This window comes from Bufo gargarizans, chromosome 3 (assembly GCF_014858855.1).
Source record: "Bufo gargarizans isolate SCDJY-AF-19 chromosome 3, ASM1485885v1, whole genome shotgun sequence".
In the NCBI taxonomy this organism is placed as follows: domain Eukaryota; kingdom Metazoa; phylum Chordata; class Amphibia; order Anura; family Bufonidae; genus Bufo; species Bufo gargarizans.
In genome coordinates this window covers 608,055,955-608,081,159 of record NC_058082.1, presented here as the reverse complement: position 1 = coordinate 608,081,159, position 25,205 = coordinate 608,055,955, and the positions used below count along the sequence as shown (strand labels likewise).

At 43.8% G+C, this 25,205-nt stretch overlaps 1 protein-coding gene across 2 annotated transcripts in view; it reads right to left on the bottom strand.

The window, feature by feature from the left end:
- Window positions 1-25,205, bottom strand: part of PROS1 (protein S) — an 83,363-nt gene that overhangs the window by 5,085 nt on the left and 53,073 nt on the right. The window contains exons 9-13 of one of the 2 annotated variants that reach the window (XM_044284512.1): window positions 13,608-13,726; window positions 11,435-11,624; window positions 10,041-10,205; window positions 4,314-4,482; window positions 3,160-3,308 (exon numbers count right to left, since the gene is read on the bottom strand). In XM_044284512.1, coding sequence (XP_044140447.1) covers window positions 3,160-3,308; window positions 4,314-4,482; window positions 10,041-10,205; window positions 11,435-11,624; window positions 13,608-13,726 — 792 coding nt within the window. Of the gene's footprint in view, window positions 1-3,159; window positions 3,312-4,313; window positions 4,483-10,040; window positions 10,206-11,434; window positions 11,625-13,607; window positions 13,727-25,205 lie in introns of both variants that reach the window. The other variant, XM_044284511.1, reaches the window with a different exon arrangement.

The window sequence follows — 25,205 nt, the reverse complement described above, 5'->3', positions numbered from 1 at the left end:
TCCCTGATTAAAGAAGATCAGGTTGGCTTTGTCCGTGGTAGGGAGGGCAGGGATAATACCACCAAAGTACTTAATGCCATATATTTTGCAAAAAGATATAGACGGCCTCTAGTCCTCCTTAGCACGGACGCTGAAAAAGCCTTTGATAGGGTTAATTGGGATTATATGATGGAAGTTCTTAAAACACTTAAATTCCCTGACCCATTCATTAATGCCATCTTTTCCCTATATACACACGCTTCAGCATCTATCATTATCAACGATACCTTGTCCCCCTCCTTCGGCATCAGGAATGGCACCAGGCAGGGATGCCCATTGTCACCCTTATTATTTGTCTTGGTAATGGAGACACTCCTACAAGCTATTAGGCTGGAGAAGAGAATAGTAGGCATCAAGATAGACCAAAGAGAACACAAAGTAGCGGCCTTTGCTGATGATCTACTAATTATGATTACCAACCCAGCCAAAGCCCTTCCGGTAATTTATGAGATACTAGAGCATTTTAGCATATACTCTAATATCAAAATTAACATGGGCAAATCCCATATTATCAGCATTGACCTCCCTTCCTCGACTAGGAATACACTGAAAGCAAACTCCCCCTTTAATTGGGATACCCCATATATTACATACTTGGGAGTTAAAATTGGCCCTGATCCATCCTCACTGTTTAGACTTAATTATATCCCGCTTCTTCAATCGATTTCTGATCAGCTCGTTGGACTAAAATATCCGATGTTATCATGGTTCGGCAGAAAGAATATAGCTACCTCACTAGTTCTTCCGAGACTAACCTACCTACAACAAGTATTACCGATCCCAGTCCCAAAGACGTTTTATGCTAAAGTGAAAAGTCAAATTAGCTCATTTATTTGGGCCGGGAAAAGAGCTCGGTTAGCTCGCTCTATGCTATGTAGAACAAAGATGAATGGAGGTATAGGGTTGCCTGACCCAGAGTTATATGGGAGAGCAGTTTTGATGTCAAGATTGATAGACTGGTTCAAGCGCCCTAACCGGAAGCCCTGGATCTCCATGGAACAGAGTGAATTTGGTTCTTTTCCCTCAGGTCTACTGGTAGGGGTGAAGAATTTCCCATCCCAAGACAGGCCCATTAACCCGGTTGTAAAATCAACATTGGAAACATGGAAATGGTTCCAACAATCTCAACACGTAATCCCATTACCCTCGCCATTAATACAAGTGAAAGATGTCCTATCCTACGCCCCGCATAACCTCAGAGAGTGTCTCCCAAACCCGGTCAGGAACTCCGCATTGCTTATCAAATCCCTTTTCGATGAGAAGGGTGAGGTCTTGAAACAGGATTCTCTGTTAGAATTATTTCCAGACAGTAAGAAAATCCCTCATTTGCTGTCCTTTTTACACACTTTCATAGGAAAACATATCAGGCTGAAGGACTTGTCTCGACCTCTGACCTGGTTCGAGACCTTGTTATCAGACCAAACCAAACATACTAAACTAGTCTCGCAAATTTATAAGAAAATAATATCACCAGTCCCTTTGATCAAACCCGCATTCATAAGGTTGTGGGAGAGAGATATGGGAATTACCTTTTCACAGGAGGACCTACCAAAACTTCTACTTACCCCGCATAAGATTTCAAGATGCGTCCGCATACAAGAAAATGGGTACAAAATAATGACAAGGTGGTATAGGACCCCAGATGTTACCTGCCTCTATAATGCAGATAATTTAGATACATGCTGGCGGTGCAAAAATGACAGGGGTTCATACTTTCATATTTGGTGGGAATGCCCCCCCTCTTCAGAAATGGTGGAAGGATATTTTCACCCACGCTAATAAGATTTGTGGAACAAATCTACCGACTTCTCCCCAGTCTGCTCTACTCAGTTTCGGCCCCGCTGTGACAAACAAATCTTCAACTAGGCTATTCCATATATTGCTAAGTGCTGCACGCCTTTTAATACCCAAATTTTGGCTTTCCGAAGATTTACCCTCTATTTCTCAATGGCTAGGAAAAATAGATCAGCTATGCAGGTTTGAGGAGTTAGCAGCGTGGGAAAGTCGTAGGATACTCTCATATAGGACTCAATGGAAAGAATGGTTTTCGTATAGAAACATTAACGTCATATGCAATGATTTCCCAACTACATCTGAGAATAATAGTGGTGAATGAACTCTTACTGATATGTAAATTTCTAATATGATCTGTAGTTTCTGATGTATGGTACAACTCGGAATTTGCGTAAGATGGAACCTGTTCTACTGTTTGAGCATTGTTAATATACATATGTATTTAAATGGACATTAGTAGGCATTTCGTCATACTCTGTCATATGTAATACCTTTTATTTTCAATAAAGTCTATTGAAAAAAATAAAATAAAAAAAAATAAAAAAAAATAAAGAAATGAATGGTTCCGCAGACAGTCCGCAAAAAAAAAACGGAACGGACACAGAAATAAAATACGTTCCTGTGCATGAGGCCTTCTGATCCCTCTTTAAAAACAGAACCCCATCCAGACAACTCCTTATATGAGCAATTACCCCTACATTTTAGGGTTAGAGTGGACTTACAGGCTATAAAAGGGAATTCCATAGGACATGCCATAACATTCTGATCATGGGGTCCTCAATTTTGGGATCCTTGCAGGTTCTAATTTAAGTGACTGGAGGTGTGCAGTCCTCCTGGTAACAAAGTGCCCCTTTCTTTCTTCACTTTACTAGATAGCATGTTCATTTTGTTATAGAGGTTGACCCTGGGTATGACATTTTTTTTATATAAGGGGCAGAATGGGTTTAAAAACAGAAAGTATAATTCACCTTACTGATCACCCCAGAGGGGAGAAAGGGGAGGGTTTTCATATTAAAAGCGACGAGGGGCCTGGGCACCGGCCACTTGCATGCCGCCCCTGGGCACCTTTAGAACCTAATTTACATATTGAATAAAAGTGTTTTTTATCGAAAATAAGTGACGGACAGCAATACGGTAAGTAGCATTCAAATATGGGGACTATAATGCAGATCATGGGGTTAGTGTTCTATAATGGTCATTTTAGGTGAAAGACTCCCTTTTCGGAAATGTTAATGTAACTACATGTATTTACTATGATACTACACATTCTTTATACAATACTTTAGATAATGCTGTTTTTTGTTACCTATAAATCTATAAACTTACCTGCACAATATCAAAGGACTGATCTTCAATGGCTAATGCAAGAGGAACAGTCTCTTCATTAACCAGAGCAAACATCACCCCGGTGCTTGTAGACGATCGAATGTTCAGAGTAACATTTACCGACCAGTCTCCATCAGCTGAGGTGTCATCTGCTACAGAGAAGATAAGAGATATCTTAAATGAGAGCTACAAACTCCATAGTGTTTAACTTAAAGGGGTTCTCCAGGAATTAAGAAAATGAAAATATTTAAATATTACTTCATGATAAATATATTCCCAAATACCTTTCATTAGTTATAATGGCTCGTTTTGTCTTGGGAGCAATCATTAGGAGAAACAAAATGGCCGCTGTCCTATTAGTACACACAAAACCTGTCCTAATCACACAAGAGGACAAGTTACTTCACAAAACTGAGGTAAAGAGCTGCCTCTTCCTCCTCTCTGCTTGTCAGGGATTATGATCCTGAATACAGATGATACGGTCTTTAGCTAAATTTCTGTAGGAATGGAGTTCATGAGCAGATGCAGCTCTTGTATGCAGTCTCCATTACCACAGTCTGTCCTCTCTGTACTTCATGTCTCCTCTTAAACTCCAGTCCCACAAAGATTCAGCTAAATATCATATTAAACTGTATTCAGGATTATAATCCCTGACAAGCAGAGCAGAGAGGAGGATGAAGCAGCTCTTTACCTCAGTGCTGCGAAGTAACTTATCCTCCTGTGTGTTTAGGACAGACTTTGTGTGTACTAATAGGACGGCGGCCATATTGTTTCTCCTAATCAATGCTCCCTAGACAAAACGAGCCATTATAACTAATGAAAGGTATTCGGGAATATATTTATATTAAAGTAATGTTTATGTATTTTCATTTTCTTAGTTCTCGGAAAACCGCTTTAAAGGGGTTAAGGGGATATTCCAGTAATTTAAACGTATCCCCTATTATAAGAAAGGCCTTGAACCTCACAGGGCCCTTTGAAGTGAATAGAGCAGCAGGTTGAACATGCCCATTGCTGCTACGTTCATTTCTATGGGACCTGCTGGAAATAGCTGAGCACTGTACTTGGCTATCTCCGGCAGACTCACAGAGACATAACTTCAGATTGGTGGAATACCCCTTTACTCTGAATCCATGTATTGTAATAGAATGACTCACTGTAATTAACATAAATTTGGGCCACTCCGCCGCCTGGGTAATAGGAACCTTCCTGTACAGATACCAGACAGTGCTTGCTCTGCTTTTCTTGAATAACTTCTTTGACCCCCAGAGCTCCTTGATTCATCAAATTCCATCCACGGATGCATCCATCTAATCGTGGGTTAATCTGAAAGAATATGACAGCAAGAAGAGTGATGACTATGTCTGGGTGAAGGTATTTGACAGTGTTGGGGCCCATGTACTCTGCTCTAGACTACAATGGGTCCATCCATCCTGATCTTGATTGGAGGCACACAGGTTTTCAAGGCTCCTACACATGACCTATTACAATAATATTCTCCTCTAGAAGCATTACACTTAGGAGAGAACTTGATGCCTCACGGAGGCACCATACAGCAGTACATGTAGTGTTCACAGGGACTTAATGTACCACTATACAGGGTCTGTCTGCCAAACCGAGCCAGACTCAATAGGGAGAACAGAACCACCTAGCTAGACGGAAGTCAGGAAAATATTTGCTACCAGGTATAAATACAGCATTGTTCCTCATCTGAACCGATGTTTAACTCCCTGGAGTCCAGATGTAACGCCCTGACTCCCCACAGTTTTACCAAACTTTATTCTGCGGTTTAGTAGAGCTGAGGGAATCTGGATGTCACATCTGGAATATGATTAGAGGGGTTTTCCAGTCTGTCAATATGGATGACCTACCCTTATCTCAAATAGGTGGTGGTCAGACACCTGGCACCCCCACTGATCGGAGCCACCAGCACCGGAAACCAAACAGTGGAGGAAGCTGGAAGCAGAAAGCTGTGTGGACTGTGTGTACCGCATCTCATCTCCCAGGAGGGATGGAGCCATCTTCTTCCAGCTCCATCCATTCTTTAGTCTGGCACTGGTGGCTTCATAAAACAGCCCAACAAGTCAGGGGCGGGTGTCAGACCCCCACCAATCTGATACTGGTGACTGTTCCTGAGGATAGATCATTGATATATAAAAAGACAGGAAAACACAGGTTCATTACACCTGCCTGAATGAGGCCTAATGCTGTATTAATACATGGCTGCCCGTAACTTTATAGTTACCACATTTGATATTTTATCTTTATAAATGATTTTCCTTACTTAGTGGACAACTGCAAAAATGGTGGGTAAAAAGCGAAAGGGTCTGAAGACTTTCCGCATGCACTGTACATAGTTTGAAAAAACGCACAGGTCCATTACAGTCAACTTTTCTAAATGTGCAGTGTATTTTCCATGCGTGAACATCCCATAAAACTGAACTTTCGATTGCATTGCCTACTGTCAAATACAGCAATGCTTTATCTATTATAGAAGACCTTGGGTCAGTTTTCTAATCACAGTGTGTATGTCGCTGTATACCCCTTAATGCCTGATGAAGCTGACAGGCCTTTTTATGTCCATATTTTATTTTACTTTAGACGAGCCCCCTTTGACTTGCCCTTTTTTCTTTTCTATTTAACCATTTTGAAGTGGGATTCCTTGAATTCCCAATTGCAGGAGGGAGCAGCTGTACCTGTATCATCAGGACACATATCTTATACATCGGTTACGGTGTCGCACCCACAACACAACACACTCTGGTAAGCGGCTTTGCATTTGGGAACCGTGTCCTGGTGTCAGTCTGATTTATACATAAGGCGTTTCCCTCGCCCCTGATTTTAGCTATATAACAGGTCTCTGCATTGGTCTCAGTGTCACAGTTTGCACAATGTAATATCTGTAGGACTTGTGTTACTTATTTAGACTTTGTTTATATGTTATATACTTTTACCAATTCCTTTAGATTACAGTCCTGGTCCCCCAGTTTGATTCCACGAGGGTGGTCCACAGAGAAGTCCCTCTGAGCCGCAGGTCTCCTCTCTGTGGTACACACAGACCCTGGCTCACGGAGAAGGAGCCGGTCTTCTCAGTCCTCAGTGTGGCGTGTGGTTTATGTGCGGCACAGAGGAATCATACATGTGATTGTAGAGATGATCTCTGTATCTGTGATCTGTACATGTAACAGCAGAGGATCAGGACCTGCAGTTCAGTCTGGAGCAATAAATTACTACCTGACCCTTTCCTCCACAAAAGTGCTTGTCCTGACATTCGTTTCACCAAGTAAAGCTTGTCTTGTTTTAGGGGCTTTTTATTGTAAATGTATTTGTCTGAACACTCATCTACCTGGACAGTGTTGGAAAATGTCTAGAAAAAGGAGCATGGCTGAGAGGAGTCAGCCATAAGATGGCATAGGGATGGTGTAAAAAGGAATACATTTACTTCTCCTGCTGCTCCACAGAACATCTTCCCATCAGGTGGATTGGTGGAGACAGAGGGACCTCCCCCCATTGGGTGAACATAGTTGTTTCCACCGGGTGTGCTGACCGGGGCTATCGGCTGGCCTGGTCCTCTCCCTTCTGGGCCCTCTGTAGCATCCAGCTGCTATAGGATCAGGCATAGGGATTATACTATATGGTATAGTTTGTGATGCCCTGTATCCAGGTTGTTACATTACAACTGATGGGCCCTGTTCACCAAGTGGCTAAATGTCAAATCCAGATGATCCATTATTCACACGTCAATACATACTGTATGAACCTATACATGACCTATGTAAGACCCTTGTACCACTGATCAGGTTGGCATGTGGTCATATGGTGCCCTGTGATGCACCTTCTAGTGAAGCCTCCCATGTTATACCATATGGGGCCCAGGTCACGCACCCCCATCAGGGATTTCTGGACCTCAGGAAATTGCTCATGATGCAGTTCCCTAAAATGTATGAAAATGCAGCTCCACACACTACCACAAGTAAATATCTCCAGTGTCATAGACAAGTCATAATTGATATGTGATTCCCCCGCACTGTCTGTCACTTGGTTTGAACCATTTACAACTGCCGCCATGTTTTCAGTTGATATCAAGGAAAGAATCTATTGCTTGTGAATTACATGGTGCGAGGGATCCACCATAAATGTGTAATCATGGGGCATTCAATTCTTCAGGACCCCTCCTATCATCAAAATGAAGGGACTATGGCACGGCCCAAGATCTGTAGCTCTTCAGCGGCCATTAGCCAAGCTCAGCTTTACCAGGGAGACACCATTATAAGCTATGGACGATGGACTGACCTGATGTCTCCCAAGAAAAGTCAAGCATGGCCAACGAGAGCTAAAGGGTCTCAGTGCCTGAAAGGACACAGACAGCTCCTCCATTGCAGCAATCAGGGGCTCACAGCATATTAGGAAATAGCAATGAAAGCAATATCCTAAAATTTAGATGGAGACGCAGCACAGATGAATGATGTGAAGTGCTTCCCCTTTAACATGATGTCATCCTGGATATCTTATTACATCACAATCGTTGCCATGGATTCAGAATCTGTAAAGGAATGTGAAGAAGCTCCGCGCCTCAGACACAGTGACGACAGAGAAGCAGCCAATACTTTCCAGTATCAGTTCCTGTATCAGTCGGCAATTTACTGTGTATCTGACCCAAATTCAGAGGATTTCACAATGTCGGGTGAGAGACTGAAACCGGATTATGGCGTATAGTGGGATCTCATCATGTACTGTCACGTATCATCCTGCATCATGGTGGCCGATGGTGGATGATAAATCTGGGGCATCTTTACTCTAATCTAACTTTACACCACCTAAAATCTGTCCACATGGCCCAAAAATCTGTCCACCAGAAACTCTAAATTGGCCTAATCTGCACCGGTTTTACCACCGGAATCAAGGATTTCAGTTTTTAATCTACACGATAGATAAAAGATGGCCACGTCGGTATTCTATCCTTAAAATAGGAAACTTTAAGGCTGTTAGAAAAGGTCATTCTTTTTGGCATATGTCAGTAATACATGTTTTTAAAATGAGAAGCTTCAAAATTATGGAGCCAACAACACCATAAAGTAGTGCATTTATCTTAGTAAATGTGGGCCAACGTGTCTATATATCTATATGTCCATAGGAATAAATACCCACATTATTTATTGGATTGTCTCTTTTCTCTAGGACATGGCAATAATGCCCCGGCCGCACCCAGCAGGGACCCAGTTGTGCCTAACAGGCTCATCTACAGGGGACGTCAGCTCCGTGTGGTCTTACCAAGACTGAATATTGTACGGGTTCAGCCCTACAGAAGGAGCTGGAGAAGTAGTGGATGAAAAAGGGGGAGGTGGAGGAGTAAAGGAAGATGAAGAAGGATAAAGTGCGGCCCCCGGAAGAAGCTGAAGATTACTCAGAGATATGAGCTTCAGGATGAGCACTTTGCAGGAGAAGAGGGACACAAACCACCACCAGTAGAGACGGATGTCATGTGGTGTCCCAGGCTGCTCTGTAATACTGAAGCTCTGCTGTTACATGTGTAGATCACACACCGCACATACAGAGGAGCCCGGCAGCTCATTCATCCCTTGGGATAATACATAAGAATATCTATAATCCTGCTGGTTATATGTTTAATATCCATATTACAGTAATAAAAGTTTACTTGTATATATTACATTGCCTTTTCCTCAATTCTTTTGTCCTTGCCTACAAAAGTAAAAATATATCTGTCATCATCTATGATTTACCACATACGGAATCTGTCACCATTTTTTTTCCCCCCTATTTGAGGTCAGTATAAATTGGTGACTTGTACTATGGGCAAAACACTGGACCACTTACTTGAACTGATCCAGCCTACTTGAAACCACCAGCATGAGACGAGAAATGGAGTCTGCTCAATACACATTGCACTAGGAAGTCCTCATAATCAGGGGTGGACTGGCCATAGACCATACAGGGAAACGTCCCGGTGGGCCGCTGCCCGGGGGGCCGTCTGAGCACTCGTTATGGCCACCAGCTAGATAAGTAATGATATGATGCTCCCAGAGTCAGGGTCCATTCACACATCCGTAAATGGGTCCCCATCCGTTCCGCAATATCAGGAACGGGTGTGGACCCATTCATTCTCAATGGGGCAGGAATTGATGCGGAGAGCTCCGCAAAAAAAATAGAACATGTCCTATTCTTGTCCGTGGACGAGAATAGGCAGTTCTATGGGGGTGCCGGCCAGGTGTATTGCAGATCCGCAATACACTACAGATGTGTGAATGGACCCTGATATAACGCTGGGAGCGTCAAGTTAAGTTCCCAGTTCACCCTTGCTCATAAATAATGAGCTCTCTCCCGTCTGTCCTGTTTCCCCCCGACCCCTGCCACTGACAGAGCTATTTTCTATTAATACCAGGGTGGGGAGTGGGGTACGGGCCAGGTGACTGGAGGCAGGGGGGCGAGGAGCTCATGAATATGAGGACTCCCTAGAATGCTGTGTATTAAGCAGGTTCCAATGCTTGGCTCGCACAAGTACTGTAGCTGTTCAGTACTGATTTTTGCAAAAAATGGCAGGGACAGGTCAAATAAGAGACCAAGCGTTTTGCTCAGGGTCTCCAGTTTATACTGCCCTCAGATAAGGGCATACAACTGGTGACAGATTTACTTTCATCATATGTATAGTCTACTGTGTTGTGTATATAGCTCATACTGTATGCAGATCTAGGCGTTTCCATAGTTACAGACTACAAACAAACCCTGTGTAGTCTGATCCCGCAGTCATGCCTTACTTCACTACATTTGCCCTCCCTTCTACTGTTTCTAGGCTAGCAAAACCAGTGGACAGAGGGAGTAAAGTTACAGATATGGAGGATTAGAGAGTAGACATTCCTTGAAATTACCGGTTTAATAAGATTTTCCACTTTCCGTGGTAATCCTGCGATGTAGACTTTGGTTTCTAGAATACCATTAACAGGTTTGAACAGATACTTGGGGTTGTTGATATTCATGACGGCTTCCTTTGCTATCTTAACACTGATGCTGTTTTCCAGTTCCTCCACGGACACCTAAAAGCAAACAGTTAACAGTGAAGAAAGACCTGGATATACCATGACCAGAGCACAGATCCTGAGCTAATAACCATAGGTCTCTATAGCGTATGGATGTGGGATCACTTCCGTCATAGGCTTTGCCTAAATTCTGAGCATAAAACATAGACATTTTAGACATCTACTGTAAATGTGTTAAAGAAATGACACCAATGACGATGTAAGGTACCGTGCCCTGTGCCAAGGACTAGGACAATTTTGGGGGGGAAATTGGTGGGAGGCCTAGCTTCTATAAAAATAGAAAATAAGAAGAGCTTACTCAAAATAAAAGAGGTATTCCCATCTCAGAAACATATGGCTTAATAAAGAGGTTAAAGAGGTTTCCTGAAAATGTAATACTAATGACTTATCAACAGGATAGGTTATCAACATCAGATCAGTGTGGGTCCAGCTCCCAGCATCCCCACTAATCAGCTGCTGGAAGGGGCTCAAGTGCGCGGCAGCCTCTTTCTTTGTCTATGACATTGAGCCCTTTGTTCACATGGCCTTCCTGCAGCTCAGTTCCATTCAAGTGATGGGATTAAGCTGCAATACCAAGAACTGCCACTATGCAATGTACAGTGCTGTGCTTGGTATGCAATGAAGAGGCCACATTCTGTGAGTGCTGTGGCCCAACCATGTGATACTGATGCCTATCCCGAGGATAGGTTATCAATATATAATTCCTGAAAAACCCCTTAACAAATACTGTCCTGTATTTAATAATCCCATTCATACAGTTTATGCATATTACAGTATATTATACAGTGATTTATATTGTTGACCTACCCTCAGGATAGGTCATCAGTAATTGGTCAGCAGGGGTCCAACACCCAGCACCCCCACCAATCATCTGTTTGAAGGAGGCATCACCTCTTCCTGTTCATTACACTGCACTTCATCTCAGTAGTGCAGTGTAATAACAAGCACTCGCTCCATTCATTTGAATGGAGCAAGTACTTGTAATTACTCTAAGCCACCAATCCACAGGAGATAGTAGCACGTAGTGTAGTAAAGACCAGGAAGTGGAGACAGCTGGACAGCCAGGATCAAACACCCAATATGATATTGATGACCTATCCTGAAGATAGGTCATCAATATCAGAATCTCGGAAAACCCCTTTAAGTGTGTACAAATTAGGAAAGAAAAGAAAAAAATATAGTTGATAGCAGTAAAATCAATAAGTCTAATTGAAGAGCCGTCTTACTATATGCCACTGTCCGTTATTGATTGCTTTCCCACCAGATGTAACTTTGGTCCATAAGTCATTCTTGAATTGAATTTCAATCTTTCCATCTCTCAGTGCCAGTAGAAACCACGAGGTGCTATCGGCAGACTCCGCATACAGAATCACCCCCTCTCCATCGTATGTACGGAAGTCAAACTCTGCTGAAAACCTATTTGGAAAGTGAATTTTACAATGATTGCTTTGTAAAATGGAGAAGCTGTTATGAGCAGCCCCAATGAGACCAGTTCTGGTTCACCAGCAAATTGAGTTCTGCTCGGTATACTGGGTGGACAGCAAACTATCTTGCAGATAAACAGCACTACATTGCACAATATTCAGTATTAGTCTCCCAGTTAGTGGCTCTCCAACTGTTGTCTAAACACATCTCCCTGCCCTCTTAGCTGCAAGTCATCAGGGAATGATAGGAGTTGTAGTTTTATAAAACCTAAAGATCCACAGCCTGGACACCACTTTATTGGAATATAGATTAAATACTAGTTCCCTAATGTCATGTCACTATTGGGATGGCAAACTTTAGAAGATGTTGTCCAGTAATAATCACACACGCTTCAAGGGAAATTAATCTTCTCCACAACTGCCAGTCAACGAAAGGGCTCCATATACACAGCACTGCCTTGTACATGGACCCAGTATAGGGGCACTCTGAGTCCATAAGGAGTTAAGGACATTTTACACTGCCCGATATTCGGGCAGATTATCGCTAATGAGCGTTTGTATGAAATCAGCCCATTTAAAGGTTGCGCCGATTACCCAATGAAATGCTTGCTCATCGGGTAATAGAACCATTGGTGCAGTCACCTAAATCATTGCTCTTGGCCAGCAGATTGGGCTGTCTAAACCGCCTCGGCTGCCCACAAACAAAATTCTGTATGGGTATGAGCATTGGCATTAGCGATCGCTCCTCCCCATACTGAGGAGGAGATCGCATGTAAATGTAACGGTCTCTTCCACTGACTAGTAGGCGATTGTTGGGATGAACACTTCCTTCCCATCAGCTACATCAGGGAGTGTAAAGGAGCATTTAGGCATCATGGTTTGATCTGCTGATTGTCAGGTTCCTCTTCTTTCTCCCGAGATGGCTGCTCCGCTTCTCAGACTACCTGATGCACACCTCCTGCTTGTTCTGCCCTTCCCCCAGATTGGACATGAGCAGTGTTGGCCAATCTGAGGGCAGCAGCAAGGGCCTTGGACTACCAAATGCGCTGTATGCACCAGGTAGTCTGAGAAGCGGTGCAGACATCTTAGATGGCAGAAGAGATGCACAGTAATTGGAGGATCTGCATCTGAAGAGGTGAAAAGATGGGCAGCAGGTAAGTGTTCTGTTCATTCCACGGTTAATGTTATTTTTTTTTCTTGAACCAGAGGATTGCTTTAATGATCCATGTTGTATGGATCCATTACACAGAGACCAAACATTGCTATGGGCACATGCTATAAATCCATGGGCATCCAATTTTATATGTTGGATGCTTCCATATTACAGAGATACTCCATAACCACTGTTTTTAGGGTAAAATACCAAAGTCTGGCATTTCACAAGCTAGTGTTAGTCAGTCAGCTGGTGTAAGATGTGACCAATTTATTAAGAACCATGAGCTTCTTAATACATCAGAAGAATTTGTGATGTCCATGTGTCAGAAACTGCAACCTACACTAGCTGGACGATTTCAGTTATAATTTACGCCAGTTTCTGGTGTGACCGTGCCCCCTTCTACTAAGCTCCGTCCTCTTTTAAAAATGTGTTGAGGGCAGTGGAGAAAGGCAAAAAGTTACAAAACTTTGCACAAACTTTTGTATATCAGTTTGTACAGCCTTTGTAAATGACCTCCAGTTCCTCATGGATAGTAGATAAGTCCTCCAACCATTGGGACCTCAGCAATCGTGAGAATAAGGATCCACAAGTGACGCCAAACTCCATGAGAATGCGGAGCACATACTTGACCACTGCCCCATTTATTTCTATGGGACTGAGATGAATACTGTAGGCCTCAGTCCTATACTCATGCATGCACATCACCACTCCATTCTCATGGACAGCCCGGCAATTCTGTGGATAGGGGATTAGCGATATAAGCAGCACAATCCCTTTAATAATACTATATACTGGCAGTAAAGAATTGCCTCTACTTACCTGGTAACATCTGGGAGTTTGAATCTCAGATATACAACAGGTATCCCTGTGAATTGTTCTGCCAGGTACAGAAGTTCATAATTAGTCTCCAGATTGAGCGGAACGCAAACGGGGATGCGCTAAAGCAGAGAAAAAAGCAAACATTAAAATTCATGTATAAAGGTACGGTACTTATTATTAAAGGCGCTGTCTGATCAAAAATAAAAATTAAGCAAAGGAGGAGGGGATAAGGGGAAAAATAAAAAAGAACCTCTGATCCAGCGAAGTGGCTCCCATACTCGCCCTGTTCTGGTCCCCAGTAAACCAGGAGTGGTAAGGTGCCATTGACTACTGCAGCCAATCACTGGCTGTCAAAAGCTGTTCATGCACAAGGGACCTCTGAGGCCAGTGATTGGTGGTAGCAGTCATGTTAGTGGGAACAGCACCCTATCACTTCCCCACCAGATTCTGATTCATTAAAAATTTTAAGCTATTTCAGGTAATATTCATGGACTGCAGTCATACATGCTGCTTTGCTAATTGAGTATAATCACATGACTTTAATGGCTATGTACGCCTTTGGGGGCAATTTCTTTTTATCATTGCATTGTACTTAATTTAAGCTAAAAATAATTTTTAAAATTAGTCTTTATTAAAAATACGGAGTCCTTTTTTTCTGTAAATAGCTGAGATGCTCTGGAAGCAGCCTCTGAATTTTCTCTCTTTTCCGTCAGTTGGGGAGATGACCGGCTCTTTATAAACACTCATTATAGCTCAGCTCTTATCTTACTGATAAGTAAAGTGGTTTAAATAAGTGTTTATGACCTATTAGTAGTTTAGAGATAAGGATTTTTAGATGACCGGCATAAAGTGAAAGTGCCAGTCACAAAACAGTTAACCTTTGTGACAGAATGGCTCAATATTTTTAATAAAGGCCAATTCAAAACATTTTAGCCAAAAATTAGTAAAATGAAATCATTAACAAAAATTAACTTCAAAGGTGTACATAACCTTTAAACTGTTCATCCTGAGCTTTCTGATTCGATCCTGACATCAGTGGCCATAAGTGGTTGTTTCCACTGGATATTCAGCCTCCGAAAGACCAAGACAACTCAGTAATAGCCTTTACTCAAAAGAAAAACTCTAAAGGGGATCGAACATTAATGTTTTTTTACTTAGGCCAGGTCGTCAATGTGTGATTAGAGGGGGGCAACTTGCAGAATTGGACTGAATGGCGAAATACTAGACACAACCACATGGACAGCGCTGTGTTGGGTACCACAGTAAAGGCACTGTAGTGCTGCAACAGGCATTGTAGGTCCATTATTTTGCTGATTGGTGGGGATTCAAGGGACCCCACTCCCACAAATTACATAGTGATGGTCTATCTTACAGATAAGCCATCAATGTTATTTCAAGGCAAACCCCTGAGATGTTTGCAGGTACCAACATTAGATGCAAAATTAATAATGAATGCTTCTTATAATTTGATACTACTCTTGCATTACTATTGAGTACTTAAGAGTTGAGTAACATCACAGCAGCAATGTCCTTACAAATACTGCTGAGGGATATTCTGCTTATTGATAGGATATGCCATAAATGTCTGATATGGGCTGGTCCCACCTCTGGAACCCGCTTGTATCTCAAGAACGGGACCCTGCCATGAAAAGAGAGGCTATTTTCAGAAGTCCCAAGGCAGTGAATGGAGTGGACACTGCACATGCATGCGGTGGCCAGGTATTTTCAGAAGTCCCACAGCAGTGAATGGACAAAGGCACGCATGCATGCCATCCCCTTCATTCATGGCGGGGTCAGAGTTCTGTTCACATTGTGCGGTGCTGCATGGTAGCTGTAGCTGCTGTGATGCTGTGGGGGCTTAGACTGACAGCAGGGGTGTTGTCGGGCTGCTCGGTTTTACCGCCTGTAGGTGCTGTGTTGCGGCAGCGGTAGTCGCCATGTAGTGCTGTGCCAAATTAGAGTAAGGACCCACTAAATAGAGGCCATCTTGACGTGGAGAGTGGGTCAATGCATTTTTAGCAAAATCACCTAAATACACGCCAGGTCTGAAATTGTGGATATAGCGTGGGCGGGGAAGGGGATGGACTGGCAGGCCCATCTCATTTACCATTTTCTACACCTGTTTTAGGCCTCATGCACACGACCGTTGTTGTGGTCCGCATCCGAGCCGCATTCTTTGCGGCTCGGGTGCGGACCCATTAACTTCAATGGGTCCGCAAAAGATGCAGACAGCACTCCGTGTGCTGTCCACATCCGTTGCTCCGTTCCGTGGCCCTGAAAAAAAAATATAGCATGTCCTATTCTTGTCCATTTTGCGGACAAGAATAGGCATTTCTACAATGGGCCGCACGTTCCATTTCGCAAATTGCGGAAGGCACACGGACGGCTTCTGTTTTTTTGCGGATCCGCATTTTGCGGACTGCAAAAAACGGAACAGTCATGTGCATGAGGCCTAAGGAGGAGAAAATAGTCTAAATGTAAGACAGCATAAAATCTGTCTTACATTTAGAACTGGCGCTGGATGTGCCAAAGTTATGGAGAGGCCTGCACCTACAAGGAGAACAGAGTGGAGAAAGTTGAGGAGGGCGCACTGCGCATGCGCAGCCGCCCTCCATTAATTTCTATGGAGCCGCCGAAAATAGCCAAGCGCTGGCTCAGCTATTTCCGTCGGCCCCATAGAAATGAATGGAAGTGGTGGTCGCGCATGCGCGGTGCGCTCCCATTCACTTCAATGGGAGAGGCGGGGAGCTGCGCCTGGTGGTGGACGGACCCAGGGAAACCTCCAGCCACAACTCTCCCCGGCTCCGTTCTCCTTGTAGGTGCGGGTCTCAGAGGTGGGACTCACACCTATCAAACAATGGGGGCATATCCTAGCGATATGCCCCCATTGTCTAGGATGGGATAACCCCTTTATTAAATGTGCTCAAAATTGTCTTGTGGTTAGTTTATAAACGACGCTGGAAGCAATAGAGCAAGGCATGGCATGTGGATGTGCAATCCAGATCTTTTTCTCCACCGTCTAGGAGCAGGTCCCAGAGGTGGGACCCACACCTATCAAACATTTATAGCACATCCTATTTATGTGCCATTATTATCCTTACGGAGGCAGTTCCTTTTTCACATTTCCTGTAGTGATAGAAACCACTCGGGATAACAAATATGCAACCTGACTAGCAATCCTACAAGAAAAATGTATCACACGTCAGGTTTGGCTTGGAAATTTCTATATTGAGAGAGATATTTTTATCTGAACGCTCAGCACTAGGGCTTGGTTCACACCTCTAGCTGTTAGAATCCAGATGAAAGTCTATACACATAAGCTTTGAAAGTTACGTCTGTTAAAGCAAACAGCGGGATCAGCGGCAGGATCCAGGTAGAAGAAACACATCTATGTTACTGCTCTCAGCACACGGGAGGAGGATAAAAACAGAGGATGAGATCAATAATTGAGAAGTGCGGACGGTGTGTTATGGTGTTCAGCAGCTAATTGAGTCTGCACAGTACGGCTGAGAAGATTCACCTCTCCAAATCCCAGCTCACTTCTCCTCATTACAGATGCGCTGCAGCCAGAAAGATGAAACATGGCGCGGAAAACGCCCCGGGGTGCAGCTGTCAGCTTCGCTAATAAACGGCACAAGATATCAAATGGTAAAACCGGTCTGTGATGGTATTTTCTAATAAAAAAAAAAGGAGGGATGTGCTTCCTGATCTCAGTTTTCAATAATCTGAGGGTTTTCCTATTAAACTTTTTGTCATATTATGAATGGCTGACTGGGAACCTTACCAAATCCAAGAAGGGGTGCCCGTTCCCCTGTTCTCGCCCTACGCTACCAGTCACTCTTCAAGCCAGCACAGAACCCAGACAATACAGAAGTGGAATCATAAAAATGTTGAATGGGTGCTGTGGGGGGTTAGCTCTTTTCTGGGGGTCATTCACACAAGTATCTTCACCAGACACCAAGTTTCAGGTCCAAACATCGGTTTATTTGGCACCTCAGCAAAACAAACATAAATGATACAAAATAAACACCTGCCCGGCTGGGCCCTAACTAAACATAACATAACCTGACTCACCTAAAGCACTGTTCACACACGATCATAACATGCGGCTTTCCCAACCCAATGTCCATCAGCCTCCTGGCTGTACAGAGCACCGTTCACACACAGTCTAAAGTCCAGTGCCTTTATGGGGGAGTGTGGCCCAGTAGTCCTCCCGACTCCAGCCTTGTGACCACTTGCACCCAAGCGTCACGGCGTCCCCCAACAATCCGGCTAGCACCTAGCCCCGTGGCCCCTCAGCCAGCCCAGCTGAGAACACAGAGCCTCCAGCAGGACTGGGTTTCACAAAAACTCTGTCTCCTTCCCCAGACTGGGAGCCACACCCAACAGGATTACATACCATCCCTGGACATGGGCATATTCCAAAATCCCATACTGGAGCATGGGGAACAGGCACCCACCCAACACATTGCCTGTTCCCAGTAAAAGCCCGCCCCGGACTAGCTGAAGCCAGCTAAGCTAACTGTCTTGGTGTCCAACAACTAACTTGGTGGCCACCTATATCTAGGGCCTTTACTCCACCAAGGCCGGGCCCCTTGGTGACACGCTCCTGGTGCAAACCCCCTTTTTTCATGCTTCCCCGGGTCTTTACTGCACTCATCACTAGTCACATTGCCACAGTGCTCAGATTGTACTATCTGGCTCTAAAAGTCTATAATTATCTGACTTTATCTGACCATCCCTGGAATCGGGCAATAACGAAATAAGGTCCAAGATAAGCTAAGAGAGTTGAAGTCGGTGGGACATTAGCACCTGCTCAATGACCCTAAAAAGAGACAACTGGGGAGAACACCAAGCATGTAGCTGGCCAGCTAAGACCTGTCCTAGGTTGCTAGTACAGCTTATATGTTTATACAGCTAAACTGCCAATAACCTTAATGCAATTCCTATGTTTGTGTGTTAAAGACAAAAGCTGAGTTATTTACAGTGACTTCATGTTTGGATGTCATATAACTGTTATATATTGTGTTCACAGAAAAGATAATATGCCTTTAAGGGGCTTCTGTCACCCCACTAAAGTAATTTTTTTGGGGGGGCTAGTTAAATTCCTTATACTGCGATATATGAAAATATAATGGTGTTACTTACTTTCCTTCAGCAGTTTCTTCTAAAAACGAACTTTTATAATATGTAAATTAGGTCTCTACCAGCAAGTAGGGCATCTACTTGCTGGTAGCCGCCGCAAAAAAACACCCCCTCGTCCTGTTGATTGACAGGGCCAGCCGCGATCTCCTCCTCCGGCCGGCCCTGTCAGCATTTCAAAAATCGCGCGCCTGTGTTCATTCGGCGCAGGCGCTCTGAGATGAGGAGGCTCGCCTCCCCAGCACTCCCTCAGTGCGCTTGCGCCGATGATGTCTTTCTCTTTCGGTGATGTCATTGGCGCAGGCGCACTTAGGGAGTTCTGAGGAGGCGAGCCTCCTCATCTCAGAGCGCCTGCGCCGATGACATCACCGAAAGGGAATGCACTGAGGGAGTACTGAGGAGGCGAGCCTCTTCATCTCAGAGCGCCTGCGCCGAATGAACACAGGCACGCGATTTTTGAAATGCTGACAGGGCCGGCCGGAGGAGGAGATCGCGGCTGGCCCTGTCAATCAACAGGACGAGGGGGCGGATTTTTGCGGCGGCTACCAGCAAGTTATATAATGTTCCTACTGTTAATATAGTGATTATAACTGTATACTGAACCAGTTATATGTGTGTTTACTTACAGTTCCACCAATTGCAAATACCATACAATTGCAAACTACTAATTAAATTGCAAACTTCAAAGTTCACAATCCAAATTAAAATTCCATATTGCAAACCAAATTGCATACAACCATACCAGATCATACTCAACCAGTCTGCAAATAGTTACTGCTAACTGCATACTGCCAATTGCAACCAAATTCAGCAAGTAGAACTATTAGTTAGACCTCAGATATACCTCTCAGAGAGATCATAAAGTGCTTAAATAACTTAAAGTGAGAGTACAGATATCAAGAGAGAAATATATCCACCATTTTATGTTGAATGACAAGATTGAACAGTTGAACCACCATCTTATGCATACCGCCATTTTATGATATCTTTTCAACACATTTTTTGTACATGGACTATCTGCTGTGGAGGCGGCAGTGTTATATATGAAGAAAAGTTGAAGTTAATAAAGAAGTTATTTCAAGCATTTGGTGTGCTCTTTAAACCTACTGTTTCCATAGAACGGCGCTAGAGGAATTACAGAGTAATGGACAGTCTGGTTAGACTAAAAGTGAGAGATATAAAAATTCTTCTAATGCCACAGCGCAAAAGGCACCTCATAGTGCTGCACCTGCCACACAGAGATCATAATATGTAATTGGCATTTACCAATTTATAGCTTAAAGGGGTTTTCCGGGACCACTAATCATTAAACATAACACACCTGTAGGAGAAAGTTTGCAATATACTTACCATTACAAAGTGACATGGATCAACTGCTCAGGAACCTGGTCGTCTGACACTCCTCTGTCATGGTCTTTACCAGGTTCTTTACCGGCCTGGGCTTTGGACAGAACGTCACTTCTACTTTGGACAAACCCAGAATATTTACTTTCCCTGGCACATGCGCAGATGAGGTGGATTCAGGAGTTTGCACATGTGCCATGGAGAGGAGTAGTTCTTGCCAGTCCACAGCAGACGTGGCGTTCCATCCATAGACCAGATCGAAAACCAGGTAAAGGAAGTGGCTTCGGCAGAAGCTGTATTTTTTTTAGGAGTGTCATGTGACCAGAATCTACGCAACTTCAGAACGGTAAGTATATCTAGTGATGGACAAACATCAGGCCGGTTCGCGAACGCGATCACACGAACGCGATCAAATGTTCGCGAACCGCAAGTTCGCAGCGAGCCCCATTCACTTTAAAGGCAGGCGAACCTGGAAAACCTTCAGGTCATATTTGCAGCCACCAAATAATTACTAGAAGTGCACAAATAGTCCCCCAACATAGACAGTGATATACCAGAGGTATTATTCGAATTTGCAATCTCCATTTATTATTTTTTTCAATGCGAAATATCGGCAATGTAATTTTCACGTATGCGCATGCACAAAATAGGCACGGCCTACTACAGCAACTGGTTTCCACCAGACCGAAGTTGGATGCGATCAGAAAAGATGGTTGGCAACAATTTTCACGACGTTGAATTTCTGATCACTGTAAGTAATTTGACATTAAAGCAGTGTATTTGATTACATTTCACATGCATGTTATAACAATCGCTGTATATGCAGATCGAGTGTTTAAAAAGCGCCATTGCAAAAATCCCTAATGATGCGTTTTTGTTTTTTTCGTGGTATACACAACTTTACATTTTATGAGGTCTCATGAGATATTAGTGATTGATGCACTAAGTATTGTTGTGAGAACTTGTGACATCACAGCAATTTTTTGGTGGGGCAACTGGTAAATCACAGCAGTAGAAATGATTGTTTCCAATAGCGTTTAGCACTCTGTATAGCTGCGTTAACTCAGCAAAACCGCAAACAAATGCTGCACTACCTAAATGCACTAAATAGAAAGTATATTATTGGTATATAGCACCCCTGCTTCAATCAGTTTTTTTGGGGGGCAACTGGTAAATCACACCAGTAGAAATTATTTGTTCCAATAGTGTTTGTCCCTCTGTGTAGCTGCAGTATCGCAGCAGAACCGCACACAAGTACTGCACAATACAATTGCACTATGATATACTTTCTATGAAAGTATATTAGAAGTACCCATATTTTTCGCCCTATAAGACGCACTTTTCCCCCCCCCCAAAAGTGGGAGGAAAATGGCAGTGCATCTTATGGGGCAAAGGCTGCCATTTTTACACTGATACACCGCCGACCGCAAGCCGCACAGTTTTGGTATGGCAGCGGGGCCCGGTGCAGTCACTGTATTCTATTGCACCGGGCCCCACTCACTGAACTAATGCTATCTACTGTAACTGCAGGCAGGCAATGGTTAACTATACATATGTTCGATCCAGCACTGAGCAGTTGTACTTACGACCATAGCAGGCTGGAGGCAGGAGGCTGGGCGGGCGGGCACTGGCAGCGTAAATTCCTACGTCAAGTGCCTGCTCCTCCCACTTTATGAATGAAGCAGGCGGCGCAGGCATGCGACGTAGGAAGTTGCGCTGCCAGTTCCCGCCTGCCCAGCCTCCTGCCTCCAGCGTCCAGCCTGCTATGATCGTTAGTACAGGCTGTTCAGTGCTGGATCGAACATATCTATAGTTAAGCATTGCCTGCCTGCAGTTACAGTGGATACCATTAGTACAGTGAGTGGGGCCCGGTGCAATGGAATACAATGACTGCACTGGGCCCCGCTGCCATTTAAAAACTAGTGTAGATGCCAGCCCCGACCCCCTGTATTGGGGGACATTCACAGTGGCTGACACTGTTATGGGGGGGATCTGTGGATCCCAAATAGCATAAGATGCTATTTATCTGACATCCACAGATGCCCCCATAACAGTGCCATCCACAGACCCCCATAACAGTGCCATCCACAGACCCCCATAACAGTGCCATCCACAGACCCCCATAACAGTGCCATCCACAGACCCCCATAACAGTGCCAGCCACAGACCCCCATAACAGTGCCATCCACAGACCCCCATAACAGTGCCATCCACAGATCCCCATAATAGTGTCATTTACAGGCTACCATTAGTTCAAAGCCCACCAAAAGCACACCTTTTGGTTCTAAATATATATTTTTTCTTATTTTCCTCCTCAAAAACCTAGGTGCGTCTTATGGGCCGGCGCGTCTTATAGGGCGAAAAATACGGTATATTATACCCCTCAGTAAGTCACACCTATCGATAGTACACCTATACTATTCCTTAAAAGGACTTTTGTGGCCCTATTAGCTAGCGTTTGGTGTCCCTAACAGTCTGTCCCTGCTCCACACAGCAACCTCTCCGTACACTGGCAAAAGACTGAATGTAAAATGGCGGCCAAATCAGGTTATTTATAAGGTAGGGGGTATGTCCTGTACCACCTGATGGATGTGTCATGGGTCAAAGTTCTTCACAAGGTAAAAGAATATGGCGGGCGCGAATACCGCCATATGTTCGCATGTTCGGCGAATCGCCACGAAGCGACATGCGGGCGAACCGCAAGGCCATCTCTAAGTATATCATAAACCTCCCCCTACAGGTGTGTTCTGTGTAATTAAGGCTTCTTTCACACATGCATTGTTAATTTCAGTGTTGAGATCCATTTAGATTTTGCACATCAGGATGCATCTGTTCCGTTAGAATGCGGTTGTGTGAAATCAAAATGAAAAAAAAAAACGGTTCCGTCACTAAATACATTGAAAGTCAAACGGTTATGTATCCGTTTTTTTAGGCTCCTAAAATAAACGGATCCGTCACCATTCACTTACATTGTTTCAGTACCGGATCTGTTTTTATAGCCGGACGCAAAGCCACAGCTAGCAGCGGTTTTGTGTCTGGTCATAAAACGGAATGATGCCAGAACTGAAGACATTTTTATGCATCCTGAACGGATCTCTTTCCATTCAGAATGCATGAGGACCAAACGGAAATGTTTTTTCCGGTACTGAGATCCTCTGCCGGATCTCAATACTGGAAAACAACAACGCAAGTGTGAAAGTAGCCTGAGGTGGCTGTAAATCTCTGCTCATTCAGTGAGCAATCCTACCAGTGATCAACAGCCTTCCCTGCGTACAGGCTCGGACTGGCCCATAGGGGTACAGGGGAATCCTACAGGGGAATCCCCCGGTGGGCCCTTGAGCAAGGTGGGCCCCTAGTCTCCCACCCCCTGCACAAGTGGCACATAACACAGTAGACTTACTGCACTACATACATACACTACGTGCAGAATTATTAGGCAAATGAGTATTTTGACCACATCATCCTCTTTATGCATGTTGTCTTACTCCAAGCTGTATAGGCTCGAAAGCCTACTACCAATTAAGCATATTAGGTGATGAGCATCTCTGTAATGAGAAGGGGTGTGGTCTAATGACATCAACACCCTATATCAGGTGTGCATAATTATTAGGCAACTTCCTTTCCTTTGGCAAAATGGGTCAAAAGAAGGACTTGACAGGCTCAGAAAAGTCTAAAATAGTGAGATATCTTGCAGAGGGATGCAGCACTCTTAAAATTGCAAAGCTTCTGAAGCGTGATCATCGAACAATCAAGCGTTTCATTTAAAATAGTCAACAGGGTCGCAAGAAGCGTGTGGAAAAACCAAGGCGCAAAATAACTGCCCATGAACTGAGAAAAGTCAAGCGTGCAGCTGCCAAGATGCCACTTGCCACCAGTTTGGCCATATTTCAGAGCTGCAACATCACTGGAGTGCCCAAAGGCACAAGGTGTGCAATACTCAGAGACATGGCCAAGGTAAGAAAGGCTGAAAGACGACCACCACTGAACAAGACACACAAGCTGAAACGTCAAGACTGGGGCAAGAAATATCTCAAGACTGATTTTTCTAATGTTTTATGGACTGATGAAATGAGAGTGAGTCTTGATGGGCCAGATGGCTGGATTGGTAAAGGGCAGAGAGCTCCAGTCCGACTCAGACACCAGCAAGGTGGAGGTGGAGTACTGGTTTGGGCTGGTATCATCAAAGATGAGCTTGTGGGGCCTTTTTGGGTTGAGGATGGAGTCAAGCTCAACTCCCAGTCCTACTGCCAGTTTCTGGAAGACACCTTCTTCAAGCAGTGGTACAGGAAGAAGTCTGCAAGGTAAGAAAAACATGATTTTCATGCAGGACAATGCTCCATCACACGCGTCCAAATACTCCACAACGTGGCTGGCAAGAAAGGGTATAAAAGAAGAAAATCTAATGACATGGCCTCCTTGTTCACCTGATCTGAACCCCATTGAGAACCTGTGGTCCATCATCAAATGTGAGATTTACAAGGAGGGAAAACAGTACACCTCTCTGAACAGTGTCTGGGAGGCTGTGGTTGCTGCTGCATGCAATGTTGATGGTGAACAGATCAAAACACTGACAGAATCCATGGATGGCAGGCTTTTGAGTGTCCTTGCAAAGAAAGGTGGCTATATTGGTCACTGATTTGTTTTTGTTTTGTTTTTGAATGTCAGAAATGTATATTTGTGAATGTTGAGATGTTATATTGGTTTCACTGGTAAAAATAAATAATTGAAATGGGTATATATTTGTTTTTTGTTAAGTTGCCTAATAATTATGTACAGTAATAGTCACCTGCACACACAGATATCCCCCTAAAATAGCTAAAACTAAAAACAAACTAAAAACTACTTCAAAAAATATTCAGCTTTGATATTAATGAGTTTTTTGGGTTCATTGAGAACATGGTTGTTGTTCAATAATAAAATTAATCCTCAAAAATACAACTTGCCTAATAATTCTGCACTCCCTGTACAGTACAGACCAAAAGTTTGGACACACCTTCTCATTCAAAGAGTTTTCTTTATTTCCATGACTATGAAAATTGTAGATTCAAACTGAAGGCATCAAAACTTTTGCTTTGATTACTGCTTTGCACACTATTGGCATTCTCTTGATGA